This window comes from Grus americana, chromosome Z (genome assembly GCF_028858705.1).
Source record: "Grus americana isolate bGruAme1 chromosome Z, bGruAme1.mat, whole genome shotgun sequence".
Lineage (NCBI taxonomy): Eukaryota > Metazoa > Chordata > Aves > Gruiformes > Gruidae > Grus > Grus americana.
This window is the reverse complement of record NC_072891.1, coordinates 16833263-16849817: the sequence shown is the minus strand read 5'-3', so window position 1 is coordinate 16849817 and position 16555 is coordinate 16833263. Positions and strand designations below refer to the sequence as shown.

The window sequence follows — 16555 nt, the reverse complement described above, 5'->3', positions numbered from 1 at the left end:
GGATACATCCTTCTACAACACAGGCTTGGAACTATGAGCAAGAAACCTCTTATGTTTTTCTACTCTGACTTTGTTCAAAAATTCATAAATATTCTTTGTAAATAAAAGAATTGCAGCAGGAAATATCACATTCATTTCATCTATTAAAAAAGACAAACAGCAGAGTTATGAGGAGTGGCATGAACTCTCAGACTGACAAACACTGGTACTTGTGTAGGCTCATTTTCATATGGCCAGGCTGAAACTACTCAGCTGGTTCAAAACCAAAAAAGTCTTCAGTTAATGCAAAATGGGAACTACCATATTTTTAGAAATAATCTATGGGAAAAGTGACAGGCATTTATTCAGTATTTCTGAAGTCACTTTAGAAAAACAAATCTCACAGTGAACAGATCTGCTGTTGCTGTTCTTTATCTTGATACAATCTCTCAGCCCAAATATAGACTGAACAGGGGTCTTTTAAAAAATTAGTCCTGGTTTGTTAAAAATATATCGTAAATGCCTTTTCTTACTATGAGTTATTGAAGCTGTACAGAAGGAGGATTAAGCTAAATCAATTATGCCAAGTGCAGCCTTCAATACTGGAGTGGGTGCTTAAGAAGTAAAAAGGCAGATGCTGCATAAATTAAGAAGCATTTCTGTCACTAAGCACTGGTCTTGTGCTTAGCTGATGAGACCAGACACATTTTTAAAGGAAATGCTGTAGCTCTGCCAGAGTCAGGACTTGTTAAAGGTGTATGCTATTAGATACTATGGCTTGTGTTAAGTAGGAGACCGGGTTAGATTACAGAGTTTAGCCCTGAGTCATAAATGTTGCTTGCACATTGAAACATTTTTATTGTGGATGCTCAGTTCACATCTATTATTGCAGTATTCTAATTTCTAGCACAAAGATGAAATATGTGATCTGCTTTATTGTAGAGTTTAATTAATTTTTAAAGTTTGTGTCCTCATGGGACATGCCACTGACAACTGTCAGCTAAACATTTACACTTAAATAGTGGTTTTAACTAGGATCCCTGTATTTCTGAGAGGTCTCAGAAGAGTAAGTAAGCCAGCCAGCCTTGCCATTAGGCTTAAGTTTGCTAAGCAAACGTATCATCACCCGTACAAAGTGTCTGTAGGTCAAAAAGGTTGAAACCCAGTACATTAGATGGAACAGAAACTCACATTCTCCTATTCATATGATCAAAAGGCCTGTTTTCCTTAACAGCCATTACTGGTAATGTCTATGCCCTCTTTGAGGCTAATCGTCATAACAACCTGAAAATTACAAGAGCTTAAACGGAATGTGAATCAGAATTGAACACGGCTCAGTGAAATGTAATCCCCAATCTCAAAGCAGCCTTTTCACCTGGACCTGCGCATTCACACTTCAACCTAGCAACTGATTAATGGGAGATCTATGAAACTTTAATAAAAATTTGCAAGGGGCTTGTATCCAAACTCCACATCTGTGCAAATACATAACAAATTTCACAGTTGCAAGTTAGGTTGATAAGGAATAAACTGAAGTTCCCTATTAAAAACTCCCTTCTCAAGCCATACAGTGTTCAGTGTTGGATTCTGCAACCTGGACCTAATTTAATGAGAATGTGTTCTTAATTATCTGCCAAGTAACGCTTGTTGCTGCAAATTACTTAATAATTAACATTAAATTCTGACATTGAAAAATATGCACTTAAAATACAGATTTATGCCCTTAAAAACAGTATGGCTCATATCATAGCAAAAAACTAACAGCACCATGCTAACAGGCATAGCAAAATATGACTTCTCTTTCTTTTCCTCTTTCTTTTGCTCTTTCCATATTACCTTTTCATGTACAATAGTTGTATTGTTCCTGGAGCAGTGAGGTTATAAAAATTTCCATCAGTCCAATAACATGAAAATGTCTCCAGTTCAGGTGATCTGCACTTGCTGATTTGTGGCCACCGCAAAAGGTCTGTCAGGAAAAATGGCAAGGATAGAAGGAGATACATTAAACAATTCCATAAGCCAGACTAATATGCTGTTAAAAGGAAATTCAGCATTTTTAATGAATAATCAACTTTTCTTCCAATTCCTGATGTACAATGAGGCAAGATTTAAATTCTTCTTATGTGTATGTATGTAGATGACTTTCATATTGGAAGACCAATTTGAAAGATGGGTCAAGGTCTCTTTTGTGCAGTGTGGAAGTGCCAGTATCACAGCTTGACACACAGTATGGGGATCTGCCAACCCTACAGCTGTAGTGGAAGAGAAAAGAGAGAGAAAAGAGAAGAGAAGAGAAGAGAAGAGAAGAGAAGAGAAGAGAAGAGAAGAGAAGAGAAGAGAAGAGAAGAGAAGAGAAGAGAAGAGAAGAATAGACTATTTCAGTTGGAAGGGGCCTACAATGATCATCTAGTCCAACTGCCAGACCACTTCAGGGCTGGCCAAAGGTTAAAGCATGTTATTAAGGGCATTGTCCAAATGCTTCTTAAACACTGACAGGCTCGGGGCACCGACTACCTCTCTAGGAAGCCTGTTCCACCACTGTTTGACCAGCCTCTCGGTAAAGAAATGCTTCCTAACGTCCCATCTGAACCTCCCCTGGCGCAGCTTTGAACCACTCCCACGCGCCCTATCACTGGATCCCAGGGAGAAGAGCCCAGCACCTCCCTCTCCACTTCCCCTCCTCAGGGAGCTGCGGAGAGCCATGCGGTCGCCCCTCAGCCTCCTTGTCTCCAAACTATACAAGCCCAGAGCCCTCAGCCACTCCTCACAGGATGTGCCTTCCAGCCCTCTCACCAGCTTTGTTGCCCTCCTCTGGATGCATTCAAGGACCTTCACGTCCTTCTTCAACGGTGGGGCCCAGCACTGCACACAGTACTCAAGGTGAGGCCACACCAACGCTGAATACAGCGGGATAATCACCTCTGTTTTTGCTGTGTTTGACTAGTTCAGTACAGTTATATCTGAATTTGCCCTGCACTTGCTTTAAAGAAAGCGTGGTACTGCAGAGCTCAATATTAGACTAACCACAGCTTAGTATTTACCTAACTGAGCAGTTTTGCAGTATGTCTAGTCATTAGAGTAGGTACCTTGAACTGAGTTCAGATTTGTGTATACAACATTGTGTAGATATAACCTTGCTCTGAGAGAGATAAGGACAGCTCTAAGCATGTGCCTGTTCTGCCACATGCTGCTTCTATATCCATAATTTCTTTGTCAAAACTGAAATGATGTAGGGCCATGCTACAAATGACTGATACAATTAGTCAGCCTCATCAAACCTTGTGAGAAAGATAAAAACAAAAGTTGAGGGTACGACTGTCTGCTTTCAAAGTAAGTACTTAACCTTTTCCTGATTTTTAAGGGTCTAATGCCAATGTTTCCTATTTGGCCTGGAAAGCTTTCCAGAGGGAGATCATGTGCACATGGAAGTGTGTATCTCTCTTCACTGACTATCTGGCATATATGATCATTTATTTAAGACAATTTCTCCATAAGGCACTTAAAATGTAGATATTAGTCAGGTGTTTATGATTGGTGAAATGATCATTGGCCATGGAATGACGTGATGTTACTGGACTCTGCATGTGAAGTTCTTTGCAAATATTTTTGCGGTATCACAACTGTGAATATCAGAATTTCAGACTAGATATAAGGAAGAAATTTTTTACAATGAGGGTGGTAAAACACAGGAACAGGTTACCCAGAGAGGTGGTAGATGCCCCATCCCTGGAAACATTCAAGGTCAGGTTGGATGGGGCTCTGAGCAGCCTGATCTAGTTGAAGATGTCCCTGCTGATTGCAGGGGGGTTGGACTGGATGACCTTTACAGGTCCCTTCCAATCCAAACCATTCTATGACTCTATGATAATATTTGGTACAAAATATTTACACTCAAAGTCAGAAAAAGTACTAAGGTACAGACATCCACATGCACCAGATGCTTCCTCCTATGCATGAGGATTTTGTAGCCTTCCTGCGTGTTGACTCCTTTATTTATGGCTTAGACACAGCCACTCAATGCCAGAGCAATTTGTATTTCTGGAGCTTAATGGTTCAAACTGTGTGCTTTATATCATACACTATCAAGCATCCACATCAGGCAGTAAGTAATACATGAATATTACGAATTTCTGTTTTGCTTGTCCCATATCATTGCCTCATTTCACACCTTGGACATTGAACAAGGCCTGAACATATGTATGTAAATAAAAGATTTCATAAGCTGTGTGGCTTATAGCCCCCATCCCCCAGTCCCCCAAAGCATCTAGAATTCTTCTTGCCAACCTAAAAAACCTGATGTTTCATTGGAAAGATTTAATCAGAAAGGTTTTTTCCTCCTTCTTAGTCAGTATGTTCCATTTCACTGAACTTCAAGTAAATTTGTTTTAAAAACTGAAACAAATTTTGAAATGAACTGTTGCAGCAAATGGAAAAAAAATCACACTTCTTTTTCAGAAAATATTGAAACAAAACATTTTGACTGTTGTGCCTGATTTTGTTTGGTATGGTATTCAAAATTTGACAGCTTTGGCCTAAACCCCAAAATGCTTTTGATTGACCTTGACATGAGCTTTTACACATTTTTACATCATTTTTACATCATTTTCACATCATTTATCAAATAATTTTTATGTGGTAGAAATCTTTGTTGAAAACAGCACATGATTATGAAATTAGAAACTGTCATAACACAGATCCAAAATAAAACAGAATAAAAGAGTCAAGAAGAGTATTATAACTTTTTAAATGTGTGAATGTTCCAGCTTTCAAAATTGAATTTTCTTTTCTATTTAATTGAATTTTGTTTAAAAACAAAACAAAGAAAAATAAATGAAACTTTATGCCTTTACTTCAAAGACAGGAGTAAAATTGCCTCAATTGCATAATACCTACAATCAACAAGACATGAGTCTCTCCCTTTTTCTATAAACAGTGCGCAAGAAAGTACATGTTACAGATTTTCCTGTTTCTATCCTCAGCTACATGCATCAAGAACAAATATAGCTATTTATACTGAAACAGGTTAAAAATTTGAGAAAATGATATACTGGAAACCCTTCCTAAATTAGAGTATTTCTGTTGATACCTGCACCATATTTATAGCTAGAACATACAATATTTAAAGCCTACGCAGACGATGTCCTCATCTCCAGGGGTAAATAAAGTCACACTGTCATTTCTTAACATGATGAAATGAACTGAATGGAATCAAACTTCACTTACATTTTGAGAGGTCCAGCAGGATCTTAGATATAGGGTCTATAATGTCTTAATAATGAATTCTGTTGAATTCACCAGCTTTATATATAATCTAAATTAGGGGCTGTAAGATGTACAAACTCTGCTAGGAAAATGGATCATAACGCAGCCAGAAGTAGCATCAGATACAATGGAGAGAATCAGCAATGCACACAGAATACAGATTAAAACTTGGTCTCTCACAGCCTAACTTCAGAGGAACGTATCCCTGAGGTCCCATTTTCTTTTCCACTTCCTCATGACAGGGCTCTTAATTGTCTCACAGGTTTTCCTTCAACAGGCACAAGAATTTTTGAGTGGGGAGCAGTTTTGTTTGGGATTCATATACTCTTGGTTTACCAGCTTTTATATCTTTTATATATAAATATAATTTTCTATTTTATATATTTTATATATATATAATGACCAATTCCATTTGTAAGAAAAATTATCTTCTGATTGATCGTTTGCAGTTTCTGTGTCAAGTTTCCAGCCTTCAAAACCACAGGCTTTTGTAACTGACTGGAGGAAACTTTGTCATATTGACTTGTATAAAGCCTGGCACTCTTGGGGTAGATCTCCTGAATTCCTTGTTTCCCACGCAAGTCAATTATCAACATTGTACAGGACCCTGTGTGAGCTCCATCTCTTGAACAAACTGTACCAGAATGTGATAAATGAACACAATAGCTCAGCTGAATGCATTTAGGCATAAAGCCAGCAGGGTACTGAAAGTAAACGCTGTCAAACAGATTTTAAATAGACTAGAAAAGCAAAACAAAAGATGGATACACATTTGCTCTTTTCCTACCTGATCCAGTAAGTTCTGGTCAAGTTGTCATGAACAAAACCTCTCATTTCATTCAAGATAATGGCTTGTCTGAATATGCAGATTCAACAGTAGAAAACATGGAAAAGACTTGGTAAATCTGTGGTTTCCACCGCGACTACTAAGAAAGTTTGGTAGACAAGTTCCTAGTCCTGCCCCTGGGTTTAGCTGAAGGTCAACGTTCAGCTGCCACAACCGTGTTGCAAAAGAGTAAAACCTCTTCGCATTCGGCTCTCATTATGTTATGACCACAGATTAGCCACGGTCTAAACTCTGGCTCAGCCAGAAGAAACTGTGCCAAAACAGTAGCTAAAACAATAGTGCGGTTTACGGAAAGAATCAGGAATGCAGATGTGCCATCTCTGCTGCTTACAGATGTTTGTGGGTCACCAGCCTACAGTTTTCCATTTAGCATCGTTTCAATGCTATATATTCTGTAATCTTTAAAAAGAAAATATGGTACTGTAACTCTTCCAGTAAACTTACTGGAAGTTACATAGAGAGGGACTTTAAAACAAACAAAATATCATAAAATCTAGAGGTGCCAGAAGGCTAATTCCTTTAGAGATTAAGTTCCCTTAGTTTTTTTTTGCTTCAAAGTCCCCCTAATAAAATTTAACTTTTAAGGGAGCTAGCCTTGAGCGTGGAAGAGCAAGAAACTGAAGTTTATAACTGAGGTGTAACGAAATAGGTTATCATCATCTTGGGGAAAGCCCTGCTGCCACTACAGCTGTCGTACTTTTGTGGGAGCAATGGCGGAGCAGTATGCAAGTTGCACAGAAATGGCTTTTGCTAATATGGGACTTAGGTAGGTGAAATGATAATGAGGAAATGAATGATAAAATAATTAAGCTAACTAAACAGGAAATGAAAACAAAGGATATATTGTTGCTGAACAAAAGCAAGTATTTCTGGTTGTGGTAATTCTAGAAGGTTTACGTAGAATTATCAGTTATCAGAACTCATGATACCTATCATCACTAGAGCAAACTTAAACTTACAGAAGAATAACATGTTCCAATATATAAATCAATGATAGAAGAAACCTTATGCAACAGTATACGTCTTCACATAATCCACTCTCAAAGCATACAGTATGTGTCATTGCTAGAGCATAAGAGAGAAGGATGGAAATGGAAAAGTAAACAGGGGAATTAACTACATTTAAAATTGGAAATGATTATGAAGACCTGGAGTGTTCTTTACTGTAGCTCAAATTTGTACATTGAAAGTGAATGCTCTATCAATTAGGTTCTGCTCCTGAATCCACCAAGCTCAACAATGTTTGGCAATTTACTTTAATAAGGGCAGGTTGATTTCTCTGGTACCAGGAAATTCTGATTCATTCAAATTGAGCAGCAAAACGAGCAACATTTGCTGTCAGTGGATGATATTTTAAATAGGTACAGTCTAGTACTAATCAACTGTCAGACATCACATATACGGAGAGCAGGATGCAGTAAGCGGAGTCAACAACCAGATCACTTCCTCAACAGGCTGCTTGCTAATCTGACACAGCTTTTGCTCTAGGAACAACCTGTCCACGAAGGGCCAAGAGTAAAGTTCTGGAACAATTTTTTTGGGAAAAAAAAAAAATTCTTTCATATCAGTAATAAATAAGATCCTTTTCCATAAAGTACTCAACAGAAACAAAGCAAAGTTCAGTAACTCTAAGATGCTATACCACCGTGAAAACTGAAGGGAAATGCTGCACAAGAATATTTTTCCTATGGAGTAAGTCTAAATATTGTAATAGTTATTGATAAATATGGGTGTTTTGCTGAGGAATATGAAAGAGGAATATATTTTCACCTCTGCATTCAAGACTAAGTTGGTGACTGCTACTTTGAGCAGTCATATGTAGGCATCCCTGCATAACAGATGGGTGGGTTTGCATAGCGTTTTGGGGAGTGCCAGGAGGATTTTTTTAGCAAGTCCACAATGCAATCAATGAACAAAAAAATAAATAAAAAAAAAATCTGGAGCTTGGTAACACTGAATGAAGAGGCAATGGCTCTTCTTTTTCAGATTGTTCTCTTTCAGAGCAAACTTCCCCCTTTTTGTGTCGAGTCAGATTGATATAGTTTAAAAGAATAAAAGCCTTGCAGAAGTGAGCTTTTCCACAGCATCAAAGTTCAATGGCTGTGCTGGTTTCCCACACTCTCTGTGCTAATGAGCGTCCACAGAACAGAGACCAATGTGGCTCACTGACGTTGTGTCGGTAAGGGTACGCACAAAAATTAAGTAAATAAAGCTCAGAACTGGGGGGGAAATAATCATGCAGAATTACTCAGTACTATTGCCCATGAGATAGTACAGGGATGAGTGAGGGTGTGGACATGTGCCACGTTCCATGGCCTTTGGCATGTGCTTTCTAAATCATGCCCTCCCATGTGCAGTAGTGGAATCACATGGCTTCTGTGACAGGCAAGCTGTATCAACTGGCCTGCCTACATATATAACATAAAGGGAAACAGAGTGTGAGGTCACAGTATTTGTAAATGAACAGCAGTTAATGTAACAAACCCAAGTATCTCTTAACTGGTTAGCTGTAACTCAAACTGAAATTACATTTTCAAGAAAGTATATACAAAAATATACAAAAATAATAACGAATAATGCTTTAATCTGTTATGATTGTTGCTGTAGATGTTTGGTATTGACTAACATCATGTGGTAGGGCATATGAGGAAATATGGAAGCAGAAATGAGGCCCCATTGGTAAACAGTAAGTGCAATAAGCAAACATGACAAAAGGTCTTCCATGCCCTTCTCAGAGCAAACAAATTCTACAGTACTGACAAAAATCTCCATCCTTCTTTCTCCTGCACCCGTACTAGCAATTTCCAGTCTGAAGCCCAGTTCAAAGTTAATAGCTGTCTAAAAGCAAACCCATTGCTCACCATCATGCAGCACAATAAAGCCACCACACAGTGGTGAGGGGGATGTCCTAGCTGAGACACAGCCTCTCTGAAGCTGCCAGCTTCTCACCAGAGAGAGGTGCTCAGAACTAGGACTGACCTTTTTTCCAGAAAGACAAGCTGAAGTATAATCCAGCATCCTCAAACTGGACTCCAAGCTGATGCTCATCTCCCCGAACTCTAAGAGGAAAATACTTGGAGAATCTGGGGAGTAAGACTCTTATGAGTGAACCTAGATTAAAACCTGCAACTTTACGATTACCTTCATGGAAAAGGCGTGCTAGGGCACATCTTGATGGTCCTGGCTAAATTTGCCAGGACAACTTGCCTCCCTTGTTTTAACATTAGCTCATTTCCTGTAAACAAGAAGCTGTGCAGAGGGGGCACCTGACAGCACCGCAGCGAGCACTCGCACAGCATAACCATGCTTTGGTCTGACCGGGAGGCGGGGGGGTCCAAGCCTCCAGGGCCAGAGCCAGGCAGAGGCAGCCGTGGGGGGAGCGGGGCCCCGCGGCGGGCATGGCGTTGCAGTGAGCGCACTGCTGCGTCAGGTGGCAGCAAACGGCCGCACAGCGGCGGGAGGAAAGCAAACAACAGAAGTGCCAACGTGAGAACAACATGGAGAGTGTTTTTACAAAGGAAAAGTTACAGCACAGCTAACAGCTGCAGTGGGGGTGGACAAAGGGAGCAAAAGCAGGGAGCACAAGATAAAGAAGGACAAAGACATAGGAGGGAAAAAGGATGAGAAAAGACCATGACATATTTGGAAAGAAAAGCACAAGAGGACATGTAAGTGTGTATGAGAGGAAGACAGAAAAGGGGAGCAAAAGACTTGAGGTAATGGCAGAAGAAACATAATATTGACAAACTGCAAATGAAACATGGGAGCTAATGAAAACCTGCAATCACGCTGTCACTCAGTTTAAATAGTGAAGATGACAATTTCTTGGTCCAGCACATACATATCCTGATAGCGCAGTGAAGAAATTGCATGTATCCGGGATCACCCTAAAGAGATACTGAGGTAAGAGACTGGCAGATAAAGCAGGTGGCTGTAAGGACAGTGTGAAAAGAAACAAGAAGCAATGATGCAGTGCATCTCTATTTAAGGACATCTGCAGAATAATGACAGCGCAACAGAAAGACTGAGGCCTTCCTCACAATCTAACAAGATTTCAATCATTAGGTCCACTACAATCAGTCCTCCATAAAAGCAGGGCCATGATTTTACCAGGTTTCATTAGACAGACACAGCTGTGTATTATCAATTACCAATGACACTATGTCCCAAACTCTGTATTTCATCATCGAAACAGTGCTGGTTATGCACAAATGCATCCTGATGTTTCCTGTTATTCATTCCCCCTCCACACCCTCGTTTCATTTGAATGAAGTAACTCATGAAGATACTGGCCCTCAGTCTGGCCTTGTTCTAGACGTCAAGCAGAGTCAAGCTGTAAATTCTGGGACTTCCCCATTGTTGAACTTTCAAGTTACTTCTGGCTTCTGCAGATTTTAACCATGTTTCAATATAGTGACTGCCTGATTTATATGCAATAACTCTTGCACACATGACAGAAGAATCCTACCCTGTACTCTACAGAGATCTTCATGGAGTACAAATCATCAGTCTCCATCTGAAATTTGAAGTAGTAGGATTTGGTGTGGTTTTTAGTCAAGTGAAGTAAGTGAAGGAAAAATGTCAGTTCTATCCACAGAGTAACTATCTGAATGTCATTGAAGGAAACCTCCTAAAAGTCAGCAGCAATCTTGTTCTTCAGTCCAGAGGGAAGTTACAGTCACCATATATCAACATGAAAACTAAGGAGAAAAAAACCCTCCAGAGGCTGTTACTAGGAGGATCACTTCTTACCTTCTACACCTGGAGCAAAACGCCAAGGGACATTACTGACCTGTCATTTAGAGACTCCTCTGAGAAGTCCTGCTACAAGATCCACCTGACACAACAAGGGCATGTGCACCCAACAAAAGTTGAGCCCTCAAAGCAATCTGAGGAGTTACTTCCCGTACTCTGATCAGTGACGACTGAAAATTATATGTGGTTTTGATACCCGAAGACTGAAAGTCATGCTGATTCTTCGCAATCGTTCATGATGAGGACCACACAATTTTATTTTTACAGAGACTGTGAAGTATAGAGGGGCTTATACAGTACTTTTGGTCTTTTTTGCACACCTAGACCATAATATCTTTTCTTCGGTCCCAAAGAAGACTGAATTGATTTGAGTATTTTAGAACATTCTGGCACGCAGTATTTCTCCTGGGCTTTCTAGACTGTCTGTTTTATTACTGTAGCCAGGATGTTTACTTGTTCAGTAATTCAGAGCTTTATTATTGCAATGAATCATGACCTATGAGTTACCAGCTTCCAAGAAGATCCAGTGAAATTTTAAAAACAAACTAGAGAAGAATAAATGTATTGTTTTCCACTCTATTTATCCTCAAACTTAGCGAGTACCTGAGTCTTCAGTTTTGCAGTATTCTTGTAAGAGCATCCTTGCTAGTGTGTTTTGAAAGGAAAATGACTGTGACAACAGTTCTGTCCTCTGCTTACATGGAGTTCTTGTAAACCTACCAGGATTGTTCTTTTAATATTATTTATAAACCAACAATCTCCACTCTTCATTGTCAGAAATGAAGCCAATATTGTGATAATATCATGTAAAAATCCTGCTTAATTTACAAACTAGTTTTCTTTGGAAAAAACCACCAACCAGCCAGAGTACCAAGCAGTTCTCAAGGCCATGACTTGCATACATGCTTTGGGTCCCAGCTGGACGCTTGCACATGAAAGGAAATGTACGTGACACATTTAAAGTTACAGACGGAGTATCTGACGTTCTTCCCAAAACGGGAAAGTTGCTGAGCTGGATACATTTTAACTTATTCTGAAATTCAGGATGATGTAAATACCAAACGAGGGAGAAATCATGCCAATGATATTAGAGTGATGGAATTAAGTTAGCAGTGGAAAAACAACTCCCCCCCCCCCCCCGCCAGAAGTATTGGGTATTCAGTGCTAGGATGAACAAAGCACTAGAGAACATGCAAACAGGGAGCACTCATGACTCAGAAGGGAGTTGAGCTTGACAGAATAATACATATTTTCCTTCAACTCTTATTTCTGTGATCTGGCTACAAGCCTAAAAGAATCTTCTGATCATCTGTATGGTCCTGAGCGGCCTGAAGTAAGCCTCATTCTTATTTTACTATTGCAGAGGACATTTGGGCAAAACAATCATATTCAAAAGCATAGTGGACAGATTTATAAAGGAAATCTCTTTTGTTTTTGTGACAGACTGCCAGAAGTGATTTAAGTTTTATGTATCCTCTGTTGAACTTGACTTTCTTTTTACACCCGTTCCCTCTTTGGGAGAACCCAGTGCTGTCAGTCCTGGGCTTCAGAGTTTAGTTAGGGAAAAATCACAGATGGGGTGGGAGGGGGTCTTTTCTTCTCAGTAGTTGAAACATAGGCTCCAGAGATACATTTGAAGTTTGATCACTATTACAAAACGGGCCTTTATCACTTGGCTTCTTTCACATATTCCTCCAATGTCGTTTCACAACTAGCCTTTTCAAATAACCATAGGAGGAGTTTAGAGGGAAGCCCTGATTTTTTCCATTTGAAAACACAGCCATTTCCTGACTGGACAAAACAAAGAGCAAACATTCAAGTTAACTAAAGACCAGCCTAGGTCTCTACAATTACTGTTGTATTAGTCTTTAGCATGCCTAAGAAGACTCCACTTCTGGCAAAAGCATGGACTTTAAGGATACGGAGGGGCTCATTCCCCTGAGTGACATTCATGCAGAAGCAATACAGTTTTCATAGTTTATTTAGATTAACAAAAGATTAATAGGCACTGCCAGTAAGTGTACACCTAATGATTCTTTAAAACAATCAAAGAAACGTAGCTCTTACATACCATCTATAATAGTACTTCTATAAGCTTTCCAATACATGCCTAAAGTCAGCAGGTTCTGGACATTCAACACATACTGCCTTAAGAGCTTTGTACATGCCCTCATTCAAGCTATCATTCAATCAATCACATATAATCTCCCTAAATTTATTGTGACATATGTATTTCTCTGCTTTTTGCAGTGGGAAAACAGGAGAAGAGGAGAGGTTCATTATATTAACCCCAACTGAGCTTAGAAAGTGGGAAGGAAGAACAGTTGCCAAGGCCAAATGATTACTTAAGAAAATCTTGGCACCACCAACTTGCTTTAATGTGTCAGACACTGCATTGCCAGTCAGTTAGGAAGCTCCATTTGCATTCAGGTTTCTACATGCAGGTATTAATCACTGATATAGGTGCTATAAATTGACACTAGGTATTACTATGAGATATGCTTTTCCTGCTCTGAAGACCCTGTAGCTTTGGAAAGCCTGAAGGCAGGTACTACAGAACATCTCCCACAGCAATCGTGTCACCTCAGTTTTGACCGAGCTTTCCTTGTTCTCTTCATTTTTCTCTCAGTATCCCTCTGCTAATCTGTAAGTGTCAACAAACACACCATTTAACCCGGCAGTCGTTCTGTTGATTTTGCTCCAATGCCTTAGTAAGAGAAAATTCAGCTTGCAACAGCCCATAGATCCCTTGTGTGCATTTAGCCAGATTTCTGTATCTTGACCTCAGTCTCAGCAACTGTGATTCCATCTACACCCCTGCACAGTAAGAGAAAAAGTTTGCTACTCGAGTCTTAAGAATAAAGTTATAATCACGCCATTTCCTCAGTAACAACCGCAAGATGTAATTATACAAAATGACCGAAACTACATTTTTGGCACACTGAGGCACATGGGATCAAGTGATTCATTCACCCTCTCTACAGGTGAGCAGAAAAACATGATGAGTGCAAGAGGGTTAGTCTTGTATTTGAAACCATAAATAGAAATAGCTATGAGGATAATTCACCTGAGAATGTCCCTGAGAGATGATATTATGTTTTACTTCAGGAAATTGTTCTGCTTCAGTGAAAAATTCCTCTGTAACTGGTGTTGGTTTTACTATTGTATGAATCAACATCAGGAGATAAAATAGATTTACAGAAGTGTAAGAGAGAGAGACAAAACTGAGACCCAGTTTAGTTTTGGGTGGAAAGTTATTCTATAATTTCCTACTACATTTAATATTGGCAGCCTTGTTTCACATCCCATGTGGTTTACCAGTTTTGCTCAGAATATTTAAATTTCTCTAAGAAATTGCCCTGGAACGTATCTTTAAGGAGGTCTCATAGATGTTAGTCACAGGTCTTTCGCATTAGTCCTGGTAGGTCCAGATACAGTGGAACTCAATACAGAGGGATGTTACCTTCTTTTTCAAAAGGAAGACTTTGATAGCAATATTTTCCAGTTTTTTAAAGCGTAAAATTTTAATAACATACAATAAGTGTATATTCATTCTTATCATACCATTTCTGAAGGATCTTTAAATTTTCCTGCATTTTTGAAATCCAAGTTTTCACCATTATATTATGTGTGGAGTTTCCCATGGTACAAACTGTTAGATCCTAATACCTATGGACACATATCAACTGTAATTTTTTTTATTGCTCACAGAAGTCCGAGACACTCACAGTGTACTTAAATAAAACAAAATCTGCTGAAATAGAAGATGAATTACATGCTTGATCAGATTTTAACAATAAAGTAATATCTGAAGAGGGAAAAACTAACGTTTATGATGATTAACCTAGCATATCTCCCACAGTATACTATGTTTCTTGACTGCAATTATAATTGGGTTCAAAAAGTCTTCTTAATTATTCCCATTCTTTTGCCATACAGACAGCTGCTTTTGTTACAGCAACAAGAGTGACCTTGTGAAATGTCATGCTTTTACTTAGATCCAGTTCTTGATTACACACTAAATCATATTGTCTCAGTTTATTTAAGCAAACGCTAAATCTTGATGGCCCTGAAGGGCCACTGAAAGTTTGGAAAGGTGAGATGAATTATACATTATGTCCCATGTTTCAACAGAATTTGTGAGAGATGGTTGCAGAATCTTTACCCTGAGATTTATAGTGCTGAACGTCTCATCTAACCTTTAAATATCTCTGTATTTTCAGTCACTTCAGATGTTATGTTGAGCTACAAGCAGCCCAGAATAAGTAGGTGGAAAAGGCAGAGGAAAAAATGCATGCAGAACGAAGGCAAAAAAACAAAGCTGCAAAGTATAAATCCTAACGACACCTATACTTGGAAGCTGCTTCTTTTTAAATACATGCTATAGAAAGCAACTGCTAAACAGATACTAAAAATTAACCTAAATTTTGTGACTCTTTGCATCCCAAAGAGCTGTGCTTGCAACGAGAGGTTTGTTTTTGCCTGACCGTGAGTCTGAGCTGGCCATCCCCACAGGAGAAGGGTGTTTGATTTCCCACGCAGGCGGGGAGTCGCCCCGTCCCCCCCACTTTGGACAGACGCCGCCTGCCCCTGGACACCCTGCCGCAGCTCTGCGCCGCGGCTGCTGCCGTCTGACACCACGCAGAGCTGCAGAGCGGGGCGAAGGGATGCTTCCAAGCCAGTGAGGAATGGCTGCTCGGTGCCAAGCTGATCTCAAGGGTGGGGGATTTCGAAGCCGTTTCCAAGTCTGGACAGCGGGAGACAGCCTCACGCAAACTCGACAGTGTGAGTGAGGCCAGCGGTCCCTGCTGCCTTACTTGGTGAAACGAACACTTGGCTGAGTGCTTGACTGATTGACAGAGAGGCCAGAAGCTATAGCAGGAGATTGGCTAAACAATTCTATGTAAGACGATCAGAAGGTAAGATTTCAGCGACGTACACCTGCTTATGAACAGAAAGCCCATGCGTGAATACACACATGCGGTTATTCAAGTGAAATAAGTGACACCAATCCTTCTGTATTACAGCCATGAGTAATATTTATTCTGGTTTTCCAAAAGTCAGAAATGAAAACCTGCACAAATGGGTGTTTGCCTTAAGAACCAGCCTAGGCTTACGCACAGGCTGTCAGTAATAGACAAAAGAACCCTCATCTGAAAGAAATGCTGGTACCTTCAGAAGATTAAATCTTTGCTATTCCAGGTAGCTACAAAAAATTACTTTTTAATGAAAACAGATAAAAAGAAAGAGCAAAATCTTTCTGTGGAAGGTTGACATTCAAGAAACATAACAGAAAGGCAGAAGCTACAGCAAAAGATTACATCTCAATAAGCTCACCACAGAGGAAAAAGACTAGATGGTAAAAGCAAACAGGCAGTCTGTAGAGCATGTTGCAACGTTTCAGACCTACTTGCACTTACTGGCATGTCTAAGAAGTGAACTCATCAATAAAAGCCGATAATGTTTTCTCTTCATCATTGATTTTGAGGCCAGAACAATTCTGAACAGTCAGACGTGTTTACATCAACCATTAATGTTGAACCTTACAGGCTGTGAAAACATGGCTTTGTCTCCTAAAACAGCGCAGTAAAGGGTCTACCAAAAGAACAACACTATTTCCACTAAAAAGCCCTTCCTCAGCAGACATTCATTAACGCTGAATGCTGGTCACTGTGCTGGACTAACCTCAGGAAAGCTGAGCTCCGCACTTCA

At 39.7% G+C, this 16555-nt stretch overlaps 1 protein-coding gene across 6 annotated transcripts in view; it reads right to left on the bottom strand.

The window, feature by feature from the left end:
• Positions 1–16555, bottom strand: part of GHR (growth hormone receptor) — a 132125-nt gene that overhangs the window by 14994 nt on the left and 100576 nt on the right. For all 6 annotated transcript variants that reach the window (XR_008574701.1, XM_054810401.1, XM_054810403.1 and 3 more), the window contains one exon: positions 1816–1945. Coding sequence is in view for 5 of the 6 variants with exons in the window: in XM_054810401.1 (XP_054666376.1) it covers positions 1816–1945 (130 nt within the window). In the remaining variant the exon portion in view is untranslated. The remainder of the gene's footprint in view (positions 1–1815; positions 1946–16555) is intronic.